The 19,867-nt window shown below is 39.2% G+C and overlaps 2 protein-coding genes across 3 annotated transcripts in view; one reads left to right on the top strand and one right to left on the bottom strand.

Moving 5' to 3' along the window:
- Positions 1-9,412, top strand: part of NVL (nuclear VCP like) — a 66,960-nt gene extending 57,548 nt beyond the window's left edge. The window contains exons 21-23 of one of the 2 annotated variants that reach the window (XM_081942613.1): positions 3,653-3,741; positions 6,684-6,784; positions 8,861-9,412. In XM_081942613.1, coding sequence (XP_081798739.1) covers positions 3,653-3,741; positions 6,684-6,784; positions 8,861-8,905 — 235 coding nt within the window. In that variant the 3' untranslated portion in view covers positions 8,906-9,412. The remainder of the gene's footprint in view (positions 1-3,652; positions 3,742-6,683; positions 6,785-8,860) is intronic. The other variant, XM_081942614.1, reaches the window with a different exon arrangement.
- Positions 9,413-12,525: 3,113 nt separating this feature from the next.
- DEGS1 (delta 4-desaturase, sphingolipid 1) lies at positions 12,526-19,849 on the bottom strand. The gene is made up of 3 exons (XM_081942621.1): positions 19,626-19,849; positions 16,017-16,759; positions 12,526-13,321 (listed from the first exon to the last, which is right to left on the bottom strand). The coding sequence occupies exons 1-3, from the start codon at positions 19,705-19,707 to the stop codon at positions 13,175-13,177; spliced, it is 972 nt and encodes a 323-aa protein (XP_081798747.1). The 5' UTR covers positions 19,708-19,849; the 3' UTR covers positions 12,526-13,174.
- Positions 19,850-19,867: the final 18 nt, after the last annotated feature.

Consider the following 19,867-nt stretch of genomic DNA (forward strand, 5'->3'; position numbering starts at 1 on the left):
TAGATCTCTAATTAAAACTCCAGCACTGGATCTCTCAGATTAGCAACTATAAGGCTCATATGATAAGAAGGTCATCACTTCTCCATTGGGGACAGTTCTGAAGAACAGAGATTTTGATTCATTTCAAAATGGCTTCAGAACTTTAATGCATTTCTTTACTATGATAGAGTGATATCCCTTTATTTTCTGCAACTCTGTATCTAACGTTCCCTTCCTCTATTTTCTCAAGAACCATTCCATGAAATGGATTAAGTCGAGTCACAGTAATTGGCCCAAAGTTATCCAGCTGGCTTCGGTGGCTAAAACAAGATTAAAATTCCTAGTTTCTAGGCCAGCACCATAACTACCCTACTATAAAATGGCTCTTTTGATATTGGTGAGCCTGATCTTTATTTAAATATTGTTGGGGAAGTATGATTTTACTCATTTGAACATTGCTGTGGCATCTTTCTCCAATGCCTTTTTTTGTAAGCTAAGTATACCAAATTCTTTAACTGTTCCTTATGGAGCTTGATTTCCAGAACTAGCACTAGCACTTAGACTTACCATATTTTTCGGAGTATAAGACGCACCGGAGTATAAGACGCACCTTAATTTTGGGGGAGAAAATCAGGGAAAAAAACTTTCTGCCTCTTTCCCAGCAGCATCCATCAGTATTCATCTGGCTAACATCTTTTGCTGCCTTGGCCAGAGCCTGATTCCCGAAGCTGCCTGGGGAACTGCGATGAAAGCCTTTTCAGTGAAAGTGTTTTTGGGCTGTAGGGTCCCCTTCCCGATTCCAAATAGGGCGCATGCAGAGGCCAAATAAGTGCATCGTGTTTCAGGTGGCAGGTGGTTCCAGCTCGCGCTGCCACCTGAAAATGCTTTCCTTCCCAGTTCCCCGGTGCACATCGCAGAGCCACATGCTCTTTTCCTCCTCTACAGACTCGCTGCCTGTTTTCTCCTGGCCAGCACTGTCGGCTGGGGGAGGCAGGGAGAAAAGCGAGAGGGCAGCGCAGTCGGGCGAAGGCGCAGGAACCAGGCGCGGACACAGGGCAGGCAGATTAGAGGCAGCTGGCCGATAGCTGGCTTGGCGGCTTGGCTGTTGGCCACCCAGAGTGCACAGGCAGCAAAGGAAACCCACGTCATAGCTCTATTAAGATGCGCATTTCACCGTGGGGCACAATTTGGGGGTGGCAGGGGATGGGGTGCCTGGCAGCCTCTTCTTGGAGCCCACTGCCCATGCCCTTAAGTGTCGCTGCCAGCGACCACAGTTTCGCGCCCACTCTTCCGGATAACAGCCGACAGGAGAGGAGAGGCAGCGCGCCGGGCGAAGTTTCACCACCCCCGCCCAACAAACGAGGGGAGGGGAGAGTCCAGCACTTCTTCGCCACTAGCATGGATGCCTGGTACTCCATCCCCTGCCCACCTCCCATCCCCAAATTGTGCCCCACCACGAAATGCACATCTTAATAGAGTCTGGCAGCTCCATTGCATCTCTCGGCTGGTCTTTGCAGGGAAAACCTTGCACAGTAAAGAAAAACTTCATGGGAAGTTTTTCTTTACTATGCAAGATGTTTCCCTGCACATAGCGGCCAAGAGAGAAGTAGTGGAGCTGCCAGACTCGAATAAGATACATGCCCCACCCCATTCCCTGCATCACCTGCCACCCCCAAATTGTTCCCGAACATCTTTCTTGAGTCTGGCAGCTCCACCACTTCTCCCTCTTGGCTGTTCTGTGCAGGGAAACATTTCATTAATGCTGCTCAACCTCCTCGCGGCACTTAGGCAGGAGGCAGCGGTGGCCACAACGCAGGTTTCCTTTGCTGCCTGTGCACTCTGGGTAGCCAGCAGTCAAGCCGCCAAGCCGGCAATCAGCCAGCTGCCTCTAATCTGCCTGCCCTGTGTCTGCGCCCGGCTCCTGCGCCCTCGCCCGAATGCACTGCCCTCTTGCTTTTCTCCCTGCCTCCTCCAGCCGACGATGCTGGTGTCGAGTCGAGAGGAGGAGGAGGGCGCGTGGCTCTGCGATGTGCACCGGGGAACTGGAAAGCATTTTCAGGTGGCAGCGCGTACTGGAACCGCCTGCCACCTGAAACACACTGTACTTATTTGGTCTCTACACACACTCTTTTTGGAATCGGGGAGGGGACCCTACAGCCCAAAAACGCTTTCATTGAAAAGGCTTACATCACAGTTCCGCAGGCAGCTTCGGGAATCAGGCTCCATGTGAAAGTGAGGATCCCTGCTGCATGGAACCCCCCGAAAATGCGACGCGTGGAGCTACCTTTGGAATATAAGACGCACCCAGATTTCCACCCTCTTTTTTGGGGGAAAAAGATCATTAAATACAGTATATACCCCTTCACAGTGCTTTTCAGCCCTCTCTAAGCAGTTTACAAAGTCAGCATTCTGCCCCAACAATCTGGGTCCTCATTTTACCAACCTCAGAAGAATGGAAGGCTGAGTCAACCTTGACCCTAGGGAGTTTCGATCTGCCAAACTGCTGGCAACCGGTGATCAGCAGAGGTAGCCTGCAGTACTGCACTCTAGCCACTGCGCCACTGTGGCTCTTTACCATCTTGCTAGCACTCCTATGAACTGACTTCAATTTGTCACTGTCCTTTTTCAATGGTAGTATCTAGAACTGGTCACAGTGTCCCACAGTGTCCCAAATAGGATCTGATCAGGATAGAATAAAGTAGAACATTTGCTTCCACTCTTGTGGACTCTGTGCTCTGATTAATGCACTTCCCTGTAGCTTTTCCTTTATTACATCAGCATCATTCTGCTAGCTTATTCTGCAACCACATGCATGTGGTTGCCAAGAACTTCAGTTCTCTTTCACATGTCTACTGCCACGTGAGCCCTTCCCTACTCTTTACTTCTGCTTTATATTTTTCCCACCCAGATGCTGAATCCTTCATGTTGTATTAAATTCCATTCTATTTATTTCAGCCCATTCCAGTCCAAATTCTAGGTCCTTTTGAATCTACTCTCCCTTGTTTAAAGTATTACCCATCCCTTCAGGTTTTCTGCCATTTGCAAAGTCTGAACTGTCTTTCAAGCTGCTGATAAAAATGTTAAACAGCACATGACGTATGATATGGCCCTGTAGCGCACACACACACACACACCTTGATAATCTAATATGTTTATCAGGGATTGATTTTGATTTTGGATCAACAGTAACCCAGATATTTTGGTTGCTACAGAAGGTAGCAGGCAGATTGGTCTGTGGAAAAATAGCATTTTATCTGTGCTACAACCATTTACAATGTCTTCCAGGTTATCTCAATGCAATATGGAATTCGACCCCATTGGGTGCATTGGATTCATGTAATAACCATGTGGTTCTTTTAGCCATGTCATTTGCTTAATGGCCATGGTGACTGGCTCTATGACCATTGTAAAATTGAGTCATGTCACATACCTCAACTTACGACCGCAACAACTTATGACTGAAATTCCGTATGAATTTCCAAATTGATAATTCAGTTTTAAGTTGATCTGCCTATCTTGGAACACACTAACAGATTTTAAATATGTCTGTCGAACAACTTCTTAAAGGGACAAGCTGTTACCATTGAATATTAGCAATTATTTGGTTATGTTTTTCTGTATTTCATGATTTTTATCTTACTATAATTGCTTTTCTTTTTTCTTTTCTTTATAGGGGAGCAGATCTTTCAGCTCTAGTGCGAGAAGCTTCTGTTTGTGCCCTAAAACAGCAAATGACAATGTTCAGCCCTGCAAACAAGAACAGTAAGGAGGGGGAAATGGCACATTACCACTTTATTTATTTATTTTTATTTATTATTAAATTTATATTGCCGCCTGTTCACCCATGGTGACTCAAGGTGGCTTACATAATTTAAAAACACATTAAAAAAAACAAATAAAAAAGCAGATAAATTAATATAATAAAATCACACACACACCCAGCCCAATTTAAGGCAGATTTTCTTAATAACCAGATGTTAAAGAACCTTTGGATGTTTTCATTATTTTATTTCAGAGTTCTCACAGAAGTGCAGAATTGTGATATGATTGTTCTAAATCAAAGGCACACTAAAAACAGTGAAAGGAAGTTGTTAATTAAAGGCTTGGTAGGCATGAAAATGTTAGTATTTCTTTATCTGCACCAGGATGCCTAGCACTATAATATTTTTTAAAAAAAAATCTGTAAGTATGAAGGAAAAAAGAGGACAAAATTTCCCAAATTCTGAAATGTGCATCAGTTGACCCTGACAGCATTGACCCTCTGTAAAAAGTAGAATAAAATGTAGGATGCTGTTGCAAGACTAAGAAGCTACTGTTTAGAGCAGTGTTTCTCAACCTTGGCCTTCCTGAAGATGTGTGGACTTCAACTCCCAGAATTCCCCAGCCAGCTTTGCTGGCTGGGGGATTCTGGGAGTTGAAGTCCACGCATCTTCAGGTAGGCCAAGGTTGAGAAACACTGGTTTAGAGGCAGTCTAGTGAAGAATTGAGCGTGACAATCTTCAGCAGTCAAAACAGTACAGGCAGTCCGCAAGTTATGACCACAATTGTGCCCAAAATGTATGTTGTTAAGTGAGAAATTTGTTGAGTGGGTTTCGTCTTTTTTACGACTTTTCTTGACACATTTATGTGAATTACTGCAATTTTGAAATTAATAACACAGTTGTTCAATGGGTCTGGCTTCCCCGTTGACTTTGCTTGTCAGAAGGTTGCAAAAGGGGATCACCTGACCCCAGGATGTTGCAACCGTCATAAGTGTGAGTCAGTTGTCAAGCATCTGAATGTACCGTAAATCACGTGACCACGGGGATGGCTGCAATGGTCATAAATGTGAAATATGTTCATAAGTCACTTTTTTCAGTGCTGTTGTAACTTCGAACGGTCACTAAATGAACTATTGTAAATCGAGGACTACCTGTAAACAATTTGGAACTAGGGATGTGATTTAGAATAAAATATACTGATAAGAACTCTCTTTGGTACAAGAAAAAATGCAGAAATGCAGCTGGAATTTCAGTCTGGCATGCAAGAGTTGCTCTTGCTAGATAGAAACTTGAGCAAGCAGTATAATGCAAACAAACTTTTCCATTTCTGTCTCTTTTCTGCCAATCATTAATAAACAAATATATGGTAAAGCTTACTAGAAGCTTTGTGAAATAATCCTGGTGATGCATGACCACTAGTATAATTGCCTCTTTTGTTTGTAGACACTTAAGAGCAAGGAAGAACCAGGAGGTTATAGAAACTAAATTACTCTCGCCTAAATATTTTCAAGCAGTTTCCTCTCAGTCTGATCTAATAAATAATTTGGATTCAGTTCCAAACAATATAACATCTGTTTTCAGATTCAAGATTAAAGACAAATCACAAAGTGAAGAGGATTAGCTAGTTCTTTACTTTTCATTTACGACAACAGATCAAAGGTTTATTTCCACAATTTACATTCTATATTAACGCAATGCTTGTAAAGGTTAGGTTTTAAATTAATTAAAAGGAAAAGTTGACTATACTGTTTTGTTATGAGGGTTTTAACTGGGTTTGATTTAATGAACATCTTCAAATGCTTTTGTGGGTGTGCTTTCCCCCCCTCCAAAATAGTGTTTTCCAAATAGCACTTGTGCCTCTGGTTTTCTTGACTACGTTTCATTTTTTGCAGGCAAACCCTGGGAAGAATAGAATAAGGTTAATTGCTTTAGCTGGTAATGCAGAGTTGGATTAAATTAGAAATAATTATATCATTGCAGGTAGTCCTTGACTTACAACCACAGTTGCAACCAAAGTATCCATTGCTAACTAAGACAAGGTTGTTAAGTGAGTTGTGTTCAATTTTAAGCCCTTTTTTGCTACAGTCTTTAAGCAAATCACTGCTATTGGTAAGTGAATCACATAATCATTAAGCAACTCTGACTTCACCCATTTACTTTGTTTGTCAAAAGCTGACTGAGTAGGTTACAAATGGCGATCACATGACGCAGGGATGCTGCAACCATTGTAAATACTTTGCAAATATGCTGCTTGCCATGCACCTGAATTTTGGACAGATGATCATAAGATGCTGGGTTAGTCATAAGTGCAAAACCAGTTGTGAGTAACTTTTTTCGGTGCTCTTGAAATTTTGAACAGTCACTAAACAACTGGTTGTATGTTGAGGGCTACTATATAATATACTATTTTCACTCATGTAGTTTTATGTGTAAATAAGCCTTTATAAAGTACCAGTTAATAGGCAAAAGCTAAGAAGAGTTCCAAACAAGGTAGCCATAGACCCTATGATTAAAAAAAGGGAAAAATACATTAGTATTAATTTTAAAAACCAAGCCCTGGTTTTATCACCTTTTAGCTGATGGTGATATTAAACTCCTGTGGTGAATTATTTATTAAATACATGGTTATTTTTTTAATGGAGGAAGAAGAAAGGGCACATGTTACTTCACTATGTTTCAGTGCTGTCTTAATATATAATCCAGGGCAAAGTCTTAGTTACTTTTGAGCAGACAGCTGCCTTCATTGTGGGGTTTTTTTTCAGCAATTTCATCACTCTAGCAAATAAGCATAGAAATGCATGAAAAAGAAGTAGAGAGAAAAAAATACTTCTGTGGCAAATTGTCTTATTAATAAAGAACTTCTTGTTTCTCCTTCCCTTCTTCATATTTTGTTGATCAATAAGCATTTTATTTTATCAGAGTTATCATTTTCTTCCATTATAGTGAGTGTTTCCTGTACTACAGTTTTCACAGGAGAAATTAGAGTTGGCAAAAAACATTTTGAAGAAGCTTTTAAGAAAGTGAAATCCTCTATAACTCCAAAGGTAAGAAATACTTTAAAAATTTTCAGTTGGTGATCCAGATTGTTCATAGAACATTGTAAAGAAATATGCATGGCCTGGAGCTTCATACTTCTTTAAAATTTCACCCAGGCTCCCTAGCCCCATTAATTAAGGTTTATAAAACTAAGGTTACCCCTATGCTCTTGTATGGAACAGAAGTTTGGGGTCTATACTCAACCACAGTCCTAGAACAAACACAGTCCCAGCACTTGAGATGTATTGTGGGTGTAGATCCAAGAACATCTGCTGCAGCAGTTAGAGCTGAATTGGGAATTCATACAATTCATGCACTATCCAAAATTAGAGCATATAACTACGGGTGCAAAGTCAATGAAATGGAGACTGATAGACTCACATCACAAATCTCCTGGATCACCAAACTAACAAATTTTGTAAGAAGCTATGGCCTTCCTGTCTCTGGCGTAACAGAACAACTAAAAAAAAAAAAGATCTGCCCAAAGAATTAAGGATATAGAAGCAGAAAATGATATAGCTATCCTTAGTAAGGTGGGTAACTTGAAATAGCTGAGTAAATACAAATTACTTTTCAAGTAAACAGCTATTTGAAGTTACAACTGCCAAAACATCTTAGGGAGATATTTACGTGAGCGAGATTCGAACAGCTTGACACAATGGTCAGATATGGGAGGTTCCATTCTGTACCCAGATGTTCTTAGAAGGGAGTCCTTCAAGTAACCTATTCCTAGGCTTACATTGTCCTCATCATTATCAATTTAGCCATTGTCTATCCATTGCAGGATGAATGTCTCTTTCACATGTTTCCTTACAGGGCTTTATATCTCTTTTAATTGCACCAAAAGCCTATTGGAAGTCAATGCAGCTATTGGAGGAGAGGTTTTGTATGACATCATGAGATAAACCCATAACTATCTGCACTGCTGCATTCTGGATTATTTGAAGCTTACAGATAGTTTTGAAGGGTATCCCTATGTAGATCCTGTTACAGTAATCTAGTCAGGAAGTGTAATAAGGTGTGAAAATAACCTTGAGGTGGTAAAAGAAGAAGATCCACAATGAAGACAATGGTGGGATGTGAAAAACCTTAATCCAAAGCAGGACTGCAATTTGAGATTACTGACTTGACCCTATTTCTCTTGAACATAAAGGCAGCAAGGGGAAGGACACATTCTATAACCTAATAAAAAGTGTATTTTTAGCGTTCATAACTTGGTTTCCTGGTGTGGAGTATCTTACAGGAAGTGACCAAAGCATGAGTAAATATAAGAGTTTCCTGATCGAGGAATGGATGCAACTTGTGCACAAGGTGCCGCTTTGCAAAGGCTTCCTTGGCCACAGCTACAACCTGCCCCTTCAAACAAGAGTTATGCGTTTGGAGAATACCTACATTGCCCACCATGTCTTGAATGTGGTGGTGCCACCTCATGCAAAACCAAAAAGCAATTTCCAGATCTGGGAGACATAAAATCTAGATTTTGGCAAGATTGAGACACAACCTGTTCTTTTCCATCCAATTATTGGAAAGAACCTCAGTAAATTCATTGGGCAGCTGAGGGCAGAAATTATAACTGAGTATCATTTGCATATCAGTGTACTGCACCAAACCAACAGATGACTTCCCCAATGACTTCATGTAGATATTGAAGGGGGAGCAGAGGACATGACTATCAGTTGCAAGACACAGTGTTAGGAACGCCTGATGTGCATAGATATTTATTTTTTTAAAAACTTCAGTTCCTCATATGACATGAGTTTGCACAAAATTGCTAATCTCAATACTTAGCACCCAACACTTAGCTCTCTTAATATTGACTTCTGAATTAAATAATAGCAATCTTTTACATTGTGATTACAGTTCTACTTTGCCTAGTTTCTTTTAAGCAGCTTTTAAGTAGGGAAGCAGAGCATGCTGACAATAGGAACTGCTGAGGCAGCAATCTGCATATTTTAATCTACTGATGTAACAGTGTAAACCAGTTTATAAAAGAAAAAGGAAAAACAAATTAAATTACTAGTGCTTTAAATTATTGTATTATTAAAGTATTTTCAATTTTTTCCTCCATTTATTGTCATTATTAGGACCAAATAATGTATGAAGAGCTGCGCCAATCATTGAACCGGTAACAGAGGACTCCTAATCCTTGCCATGCATTCTCCTGATCCTATTTCCCAGAAGACCTTTTGTGTTATAGGACATGATCTCTGTTTTGTATGCCTATAATTTCAGAATTGTTCAACTTCTTTTAAAGGATTTATATGTTAACATATAAGCTAGCTCTTCCTTTAGCAGCAGGGCTCTTTCAAAAGCCATCTCTGTGATAGAGCTCTCTGCCTGATGTCAGCAGATCCAAGTCCCGAAAGACTATTTGAATGCCTAGGAATCTGTTGCCAAATAGCACAATACACTTAGTGAATCACTGACTTGCTATAAACTATGCAAATTCCCACTATATTTCAAGTAAAAGACAATACAAAGTAGTCAGGCATTATGGCCTCCCCTTGTAAGAACATACATGCTTGTATGTATTGTTAGATAATACAACAAACCAGGCTTAGCACAAGTATCTTTATCACTTTAAGATTTTGTTTCCTTTGATGTAACAGTGCAAGCATAAAATATTTTTACTTAAAGTCTCTTGTTAATTATTCACTTTCTAAAGAGGGTATTGAATGCAGAGCCTGGAACAGTGTGGGTGACTGAAACCTGCTATCTTTTCAAGCTGGCCAAGGGCCACATGTAAGTGAACAGACCCAAAGTAAATCCTTGTACTTCAATTATCAACATGAATTTTCTTTTATATATTGTGATGCAGTGCAATGTAACTAAATTTAAATAATCCTAAAAAGAGGTCAATTTTAAAATAAAACAAAACACAATACTTAAACCTTTTTAAATAATTTAATGCTAAATAGCTAGAAGTTACTTTTGCCAAGTATTAATTTCCTAGAGCTCTAAGAACTATAATGAAATGATGCAGCCCAGAGGTGTCAATCAGTTGGCCTGTGGGCCATATGCATCACACATAGGCCAGGCCCACCCCAGCTCCGCAGAGGCAAAAAACATTGTGATATGTCACGGCAATTAAGTTTGACACTTGTGATGTAGATCCTTGGAGTCTGGTGCTCTCTGAGCTTCATTGCCTGCTTGAAAATGTTACCCAGCTAGGTAAACATCTTTACTGCTAGAAAGGAATGGGATTTCCTCTGTTTATATAAAGATAGCACCATTGTTGAAACTAGGCAACAAAAGATTTCCGTCTCAAAATAACCAATAGAATTCTGGAAAAGCAAGAGTCATTTGCAAAACTTCTACAGCATATTAACTTCACTTCAGATGCTGGTAGCAGTTATGAGACTATTTGCCCTCTCCAAGAGTATAGGCATCATGGATTCAATCTAAAAAAATGAACCCAACACTGAGAAGAAAAAATATTTATTGCAAATAATGGGAAAGAAGTTCTTTTGCAGAAGTTGGGAGCTACAAGGGAGGAAGGTCTGGAGATCTGATTTGCTGGCCAGTGTACCAGGTGCTGTTTCCATTGTTAGACAGAACTAGACTTTTCAGTTCATTGTTAAAGGAGATGGAATGTTGGAGCCATCAGCTGAAGGAGGATGGAACTTTGGGGAATTTTCCAGTTTCCTTGTTTAAGAGTGCCCTTAGGCTGTACTATTTGCTGGTGAGGCAGCGTCTATTTTTTGGTTTAGGTAGGCTTGTAGGGGGACTGTCTGGAGGCAAGGGGGATCAGTTTGAGTTTGATAGGATTGGACAAGTTGATGGTTTTGACCCTGATCATGTCCAAAACACTTTAGGAAAAGAGTGCAGCCTCCATTTTGTTAAGATTTTTCTCCTACACATGTATTTATATTGTTTGGCAAATTAGAAAATATATTTAATGTCACTTTACACCCTTAAGAATCTATTTCTGCTTATAGTTCAATCAATGCAACAATTATAAAAGTCAACCATAATTTAGCATTACTCCTCCCAATTACAGTTGCCTGAACCACAAGATGGGTGGCAAATAAATTTGAAAACTAAATCTTTTAAAGCTACTAAAATGTTTTATTTTTATGCTAATTTTTGTGCATTAAATGTATTTGAGTGTATAGATAAAAATTCAAAAGATGAAAGACAGATGCAGTTATATGACTTCTGCAAACAAAAAGTACATAATGCGATATGGTCTGTGCTACTCATAACAAGAAAAGCTCTTGGGGTCATAGTGGATAACTTTGTGAAAATTTGAGCAAGATAAAGCAGCTGTGACAAAGCAAATTCCATGCTAGACTTTATAATATGTTTTTTTTTAATGCTGTATGCCGCCCTGAGTCCTTTGGGAGAAGGGCGGCATATAAATCCAAAAAACAACAAACAAACAACATTAGGAAATGGATTGAGTATAGAAATATCAACATTGTACTGCCATTATACATATGTATGATGTGTGCACTTCTGCAAAACTGTCCAGTTATGGTCCTTAAGATATAATGAAAGCAGGGAAAGTGAGGAAGGGAACCACCATAGTGTCAGGGATCTTAAATATCTTCCCTGAAAGAAAGGCTGCAATGTTTGGTGCACTTGGAGGGGGGGGGGGGAAACAGGGGATCTGAACGTAACAAAGGTGATTAAGAAAATGGCAAAGGTGAATAAAATAATTCATGACAGAAAAGTGGGCAAGAATCATTCTTATGACACTAGGTTCATGGGCCATTTAATGAAGCTAATTGGAAAGATTAAAAGCAGTTCTTCATACATTGTGTAACTTGTGGTAATTAATGAGATGCAGAATTTAGCCTGTAACAGGCTTTGGCTTTATCTAGTATTGCTGTTCTTGGGAAAGGAAACAACATGCTGAGCCTAAAATAGCTTTCCTTATCAATTTGTTAAATTACGTAAGTCACCTTGTTGAACCTCCATTTTGTGTTCAAAAATCAAAATGTAATGTATAATTTATCTTTCCTTTAAAATGGGGATCAAACCAAAAGTGCTATGTCATGTTTGTCACTAATATGTTTGCATGAGGTGAGATGCAATATTCATGTTCTTTGAACCTAAAAGGTTGATATGACTATTAAATACATAACTTTTGGCAGCACTTCTAGCCTATCTAACTTCTTTCAATTCTTTCTATTTCAAGGTTCAGTGTAATAGTAAAACATTTTTATGCCATTCCCTTTCCCAAACACACTGAAGTACCATAAATAAGATTTTGGAAGCTGTTAAAAAAATTAGCTTCACCATATTTATTTTTACTATGCTTTCCAGAAGATTGTGCATAATTGTAGGGATAAAATTTAGCATATACTTTTATTCAAGGACTCAGAATTTTTTTCTGACATCAGTTTAACTCCTATCCCTTTTTCATAAGATATATTTGCACACTTCATCTTCTACACATATAATTGATATAACTCTCATGCTGGCAAAACCAAAAAAGCACATACAAATCTGGGTTTCAGTGAATTGTAAGACTATTGAGGGTTACCAAGGCAGATTAATCCAACATTTAATCTGAAGCAAAATAGTATAGAGTAGCAACATACTATTTTCAAAATAAAAGTGTCCTACTAAATGACAGTGCTGCCAAATTGAATTCCACTATCTGTAAGTTCATCTTACCCTCGTATACCAAAATTCTTGTTCTGAAGGTTCTGGATATCCTCCAAATAAGATCAAATGACATGCCCTGTCTAGGGCTTCAAGTAGATGAGGAGAAGAAAAACTCTTTTTAATAAATGCAAAATATCCTATCATATTGTTGAATTTATTCCACAGAATAATAAATGCTTTTCCACAGACAAGCTTCTGATGGATGGATGCTTATTTTAATTAAATTTAATACAATTGTTTCCAAATAGCTAACATGTTTGAGTCAGAGAGTACTGATATTTTAAGGAGCTTGTACTTTTTCAATAGTCATAATGCAATACTGTCTTTTCTGCTATATCAGCATTACATACGCTAATCCATAACATACATATATTTGGAAGAGATTGAAGCCAGACATTTTAAGATATCATATAAATCAAAATTAATGTTAACTAGAAGTTTAATAATTACACTTCGTTAGTAAAATAAGAAATATGCAGTTGTAGTCGGCAGATACTTGAAACAAATTGTATAAATGTAAACAACTATGTTTAAAGAATCAAGTTACTATATTAATAACATGCACAGAACAACTATGCCAGAAAAAAATGGAAAAGGAGGAACATTCTAATTCTATCAAAGTTTTTAATTTTTCAGAGACATTTTTTAAAATGTAACAATATATCCATATTCTAGCCTTGGTCAAGATAACAAACCATGAAGTATTTATCAAGTGACATCTTGTTCCAGCCACCATGAAGACACATCTGTGAAATTCTTGACGAAACTTTTTGTCTGAAAGGTTACTCTTGTTTCTCATCACCTTTTGCAGGCCTTTTCACACGTGAATATGGGCTGACAGTGTCATCCATCACAAAATCATAAAGCACTTTAATCCAAGAGTTATATTGTGGTAAGTGGTCATAGTATTCAGGAGCCATTTTCTTTAGCTAAAATTGAAAAGATATGCATACATGTATTAATCCAGTATTCCATCTTTAATTTTTAAAAATGCAAAAACCTCATTTTCAAAGCCTCAAAAGCATGATGCTGAGTACACATCAACAGACAACATAACTGTCTATTCCAGTCCCAAACTGAATCAACTAACCATTAAGAAAAGCTTGCAAGAATATCCCAGTTGGGAACAAATTAAGAACTTCTCTATCACTTGAGTCGTAAATATAACTACTGTAGTTTAAGACACCTTTACATTTCCCATAAAAATGATTATCTACTCTTAAAAAACTTGTCTCAGCACTAGAAATAAATGTCTCTTAATTGACTCAGAATTTTTAGCAAAAAATATTAAAAGAGAAGTTGTACCTAATATTATTTATACCTCAGTTATGAATATTACAGTTTTCATTGTGTTATTAAAATCATTTCTAGTAATTTTGGAGTACCAGAGTCTAGTACTTGAATACCAATCACCTTCTATTTCTGAGGTATAAGATATTTTTGCTATTACCAGTATAAACTTAAAAGACATAATTTAAGTATTGCTAAAACTAGTGGTATATAGATAATTTATCTTCCTAAAGACTGGTTTCCAACGCTGCTGAATGTTTAGGGAGTTCCACCAATGAACCAGTATGTTCCAATTTGGTTACATCCAACATAATTGCTTAAGACAGACAGCTATAGAAATAGAATGAGTAAAAATTCCTTAAACACTTCCCTTACATTTCTTACTAAAGGAATTGGGATATTAAAACTGTCAATGGATTAATTTCAAATAAAGTTCAGTAATTCTTCCAAAAGAAGTATCTTAGCAGTTTATTCCGCTATAAAGTATTCTATGTCTTAGTACCATGACGGCGAACCTCTGGCACGCGTGCCGCAGGGGGCACACAGATTCCTCTGCAGGCATGCAAGCTGTCACCCCAGCTCAGTTCCATTGTGCATGGCCAGCTGATTTTTCGGTCCCTGCTGTGCATATGCGTGGGGGGTGCAGCACATGCAGGAAACATGCATGCATGCGTGGGGAGCAGTGGATCCCTGTTTTTGGTCCCAGGAGGCTTTGTGTGGCCTAAAATGGGGTATGGGGGGTTTTCACACACAAATGTGCAGGGCGGGGCACAGGGGTGGGGTGTCATGTACGCATTGCATTATGGGTGCAGACATGCAGGAGGGCTTTCTGCACGTGATGACAAAAAGGTTAGCCATCACTGTCCTAGCATCTTCTGTAATGAAATGCTTATTCTCACAGGTGTTTATTCAGTTTGGGTTTATTTACTTAACTTGTATGGCTGCCCAACCTATGACAACTCTAGACAGTCCTAGTACCCAGGCAAGATATCCTTATTTATGCCATATACATTTTTAACCTCTCCATCAATTTGTTCTTCTATTCCATGAATTGTTCTTTCAAAATCAGCAAGGCAAACTGTATAAATTTATTTCCTCTAGTTCCTCAAACTGCTAACAAAAGTGATAAGGCCATCAACAGGAAAAAAAATGCTGTCAAATAAAAACACAAAACTACCAAAAACTAAAAATAGCAAAGGGTATCTTTTTTGGGGGGGGGGGGGGGGAGGACACTAAGGGCTATCAGTTTAAAACAGAAATGTAATCTAGCAGGTAAAGAAACTATGTTCTTGAGAAATTATCAGGCTAATTTGTATTACTTTTTAAGTTTTGCTATTACATAATGGTATAAACGTGCCAAGAAATCCACATTTTCTCTAAGGTAGGTGACATATCCAAGTGGCAGCTAGATTTTATGCTTTTGAGGCAAGGAAATCAACCACCTTAATTTGTACACTTCCTCTTTCTCATTCTTTCATAAAGCCATGATAAATGTAAAATACCAGTGTTTCAATACCAAACTATTTTGTCACTCTCTTCCCTTTACCCCATTTTAATATCTAGGCAGACATGTGATTTGGCTTTAAGAACAATCCTGTTCTTTTTGGATTTTGGATTGTTCTGAAGGGCCAGCACAGCCTAAGTTTACTTTTTACCCCAATTATATGTTTGCTGTAAATCTAATAGGTCTTAAATCAGAAAGTCTACTGAAGTCACAGAAGAAGCAAGCAATGTATGTGTACAGGAATTGTGTAATAGTAATTTTTGACTAAACTTGATGATTCTGCCTTGATACAAGACAACGTATGAACACTGTGGTGGAAGTTATGTTAAATTTGAAATATTAGCTAACTTTATAGAACACTTTTTGTGCAAACCTGAACTGCAGACTACATGTATATATTTTCAGTTAAGGCCTATAATAATTATAAATCCCTTTCTTACATCAATTTTTGTGAAGAGTCTACTTTGCCAAAAATACTTGAACTTTATCAAATGATGATATGTGATATAATTATCCCTTGTCCTCTGTTAAAAGAATCTTAGCTAAATATATGCTACTCTCTGAATAAGCATTATATTTGAAACAAGTGACTATGTTTAGTTCATTAAACATTTACTTTTACAATTCCTCTCTAAACACTTAGTAGTTGTAATGGTACGTTAGTAGCATTTCAGTAATTGTAATGAAAGTACACACATCCTATATTAATTTCAGTATTATGACTATGAATTGCAGCAGGAATTCCATTGGCTATAAAACAGCATATTCATGAAATCAGGTTTTAAGCATTTAGCTGCAAAAACAAAATAAATGTACTAATATTTACTTACCAGTGGAAGACTTATTCCAGGAACATTAGGAAAATCATGATGTTCATTGTGATAGCCAACATTGAAGGTAAGTTTATTCAGTGGTCCATAATATGAGTATGTTTCATACCCCTTTAAAAACATATAATGTTCGGCTATGAAATGTCCCGAAATAGGATGCAAGCCCAGCCCCAATATTACTGCGGCCAGAAGATAGAACAATGATTTTATTCCTAGGAAATAGTATACAAGAACATCAAAGACTAATTGAATTGATAAATTAATGATTTCTAATCGAGATATTGGCTTGGGATTAATATAGAGGGGTCGAACAGAATAAAAAAGTGGCTGGAGAATAATCCACATGAGTTTTCGAAAACGGGTACAGAAAAACCATCCTTCAAAGTCGGTAGGTATATCCACATCAATTCCATCTGCACCAAGATAACGATGATGATCCATGTGATATCTCTTGAATGATATGGAGTAAGGTACACCAAGTGGGAGATTGGCAAACATTCCAAACCATCGATTCCAGGAAGATCTAGAATTGCCAAAGGCACTATTGTGAGCAATCTCATGAATTGCCAAAGTCATGGAATGGTTGAGACAGCTGCCAAATATATACGCCCAAAATATAACCCATTTCCAGTCCAAATCTTTAACTAGATAAAGGGCAACAAGTTGTGCTAACACCATAAGTACAACCAACCAGATCACATTGTAGTCTGGTTTCATCAAGGTTTTTATCTCTGGATGTTTGCCTGTTGAAAGAAGAAAATAGATATCAACTGACAGTTTGAACAGAATTGAGATTTCAGTAAAAACTCATTCAAAAGTTAGATTACATTAAAGAATGGCTGAGTTAGTATAAGCTCAAACTACAACCATTCATTCAACAACTGTTTGAATTTACGGTGACACTTAATCAATGGCATTTGCACCCAGTTCCCAAAGTTATGGCCATTGTAGTACCTTTGTGATCATGTGATCAAAGTTTGGATACTTGGCAGCCCCCCCCCCCACATTCATGACTGCAGGGGTATTCAACTCTCCCCACCTGCCTATGTCCCGTCCATCTCAGTCCTTTTGGCGAAGGAGAAGATGGCAAAGATCAGCTAAGGAGACGGAATGCAGGGCAGAAGAAGACTTCTGAGGTGGGCTAAGCTGGGGTTTCCTGAGGTGGTTGTGACCTCACGCCATGCTGGGAATGGCTATGGTTCACACCGGTGTTAGACTAGGGCAACTAAAGTCTAGCGATGTAGTGCTGGAGTGTGCCAGGGTGGCTGTGTTTCCCAGGGCTGTGGCTTTGCTCTGTGGCTCAAGGGTTTCTTGCAGCCCCTTGCCTTTGAGTGTTGATGGGTGTGGTCTTGGAGGTTCTTTGGTTGGGTTCTTTACTGTTAGCTTGTTTAGTAGTTCCTTGATTGGGGTTATTGTTCACTTCTTGATTGTTGGTATGGTGTTAATCTTTTCTCATCTCGGTGTTGCTTACTGGTGAGGCATTATTTTCATTCCTCTGTTCTGTTTTTGACTAGTTGATTGTCTTTTACACAGTACATAGATGTTGTTAATGTCTACATGTTTATTGATGACAAACTTGTCAAAGTGTCAGGCTTCAAGGTACTTTAACATTTTTGGACTTGACTTGATCTAGGGTGGTGTTTCCCAGTTGAAACTATGGTTAAGTTGTCCATATGTTGTAAAATTAAAGAGTTTTCATCATGTCTTTAGATTGCTAGTTGGTGTTCATGTTTTGCTAGTCTGCCTGTTTGTCCTACATAGTGGCTGTGGCAATTTTTACCCTGTATGTTATTTGTTGTTTGTTTTCTAGGGCTGCTGAGTCTTTTGGTTTACCAAGGATGTTTTGGAAGGATTTCTTGATGTGGTTTGTGTGTTATGCTGATTTCTAAATTTGATTATTGAAAAAAGTTTGAATAGGGGGATGAAGGAGTTATTGTAATGTTAAGAAGAGGGGAGGAATAATCAGTCTATAAAGAAGGGTGTAAGTTGCTTCTTTCCCATTTAACCTTGTTTTTCCCCTGCATATTTCTTTTAGCAATAGCATTTAAACTTATATACCTCTTCACAGTGCTTTACAGCTCTCTTTAAGCGATTTACAGAGTCAGCATATTTCCCCCAACAATCTTGGTCCTCATTTTACCAACCTCAGAAGGATGGAAGGCTGAGTCAACCTTGAGAATGGGAGATTTGAACTGCCAAATTGCAGAAGTAGCCTGCAGTACTGCATTCTAACCATTGCACCACTGCGGCTCTTATATTTCTGTATTTGTCTTTTACTAATGTAAACACATAATAAAAATTAATAAATAAAATCCAAGAAATAGGGAAAGCAAATTTAAACTGTTTAAATAAAACAGTTTATTTTTCAATGCTTCATGGAATATTTTGCAATATTTAAAAAGTTCTGTCAGTCTGCATATTGAACACCATCAAATTGGATTCAATTCTTGATGGGAATCTAAGTAAATACTTAACTCCAACTACATTCAACCTACAGGTTATTTAAGAATGAATTCAACATTCTCTTTAACATTATATATCCATCTTCCATTTCCCTCAGCAAGTTCGTGTGTCAAGCACAAACTTATTCGATTTACAGAAAGGATGTGAGTCTACCAACTGCTCAGCACATCAAGAAAGGAGGCAGCTTTTACTTGGCTCACTGATCTCCTGGGTACTCATAAGTGTTCAGCTTTCCCAACCAGACATAACACTAGAAACTACTTAACTGCTTAGATGCAAATACCCATATTTGCACAAATTGCATATCTACACACACAGGGACTTTTTTAAAAAAGCAGTAGGTGGAGAGCCAGCATAAAATAGTGATTAAGGTGTTTGACTAGCAGAGGAATGCCCAAGGGCAAAATGAGCGCAATCTAGAAGGCTGGGGTAAAAGATATGAATGGGTGATTAAGGAGTGTTAATTGGGATCAGGGACACCCAGGTTTCTTTTGACACTCCTGAGTGACCCTCACCCCCTTTAGGCTGATCTTCCTTTAGAAGATTGTGGTTGTAGGGGAAAAAATGGGAGAGGCGAACTGAATTCCGAAAAGATAAGACATGGTATCAGCCTAATAAATCAGCAAATAAACCTGCATCATAAACTCTGAAGGTAAGCAAAGCCCGAGTCGAACTTGAGTTCCAATCTTTTCTTTGGGGATTTCATGGTAGAACCACAGCTAGGATGTCACGTGAAGTAAGTCCTACGTGGGCGCCGGCGAAAAAGAAACTAGCATTTAACCGACTTGGATTGGGGGGGGGGGGGGGATTAACCCAGAGAGGGAGAAAGTCAACGGGGCGCCGAAAAGAGCCAGCCGCGCCTATCGCAGTAATGGATCTCCTTCTGAAATGACTCACGGAGCACACAGATGTTGTTGCTCGCCTTCCTCCCTCCCCGCCATCGCTTCAGCCTCTCCCACTACGAAAGGCCTCGGAGGAGAAGACGCCGGCGGCGACGCCCCTCTTGGCCAACCGGACTGGGTCTCGCTCGCTTCTCCACATAAGGCATTGGCGCAACGCGGCGCCTGCCGCACAAGAGGCTGAGGCGGCCCAAGCCCCGGGATCAGGTGAGGCGGGGAAGCCCGTTCCCGCCGCCCCCAGACTCACTCAAAATCTCCTTGCGGCGGTCGGCGTGAGGCTGGTCGGTGTAGACCCACTCGAAATCTTCTCGCGCCACAAGGTTTCCCATGCCGGAGAAAAAAGCCGCCACCAGGTCGTGGCTCCTTCTACCGATTCTCACGCACCACTTGCTCGTCGGCTGACTCTCGCCCTCACATTAAAGGGAAGGAGGCCGTCCGCCGACGGCCGCCTCTTCGTCGCGGCCCCATTGGCTCCCGCGGGCGGTGACG

The sequence above is a fragment of the Natrix helvetica genome (assembly GCF_964273705.1).
Source record: "Natrix helvetica genome assembly, chromosome: 2".
Taxonomy (NCBI): domain Eukaryota; kingdom Metazoa; phylum Chordata; class Lepidosauria; order Squamata; family Natricidae; genus Natrix; species Natrix helvetica.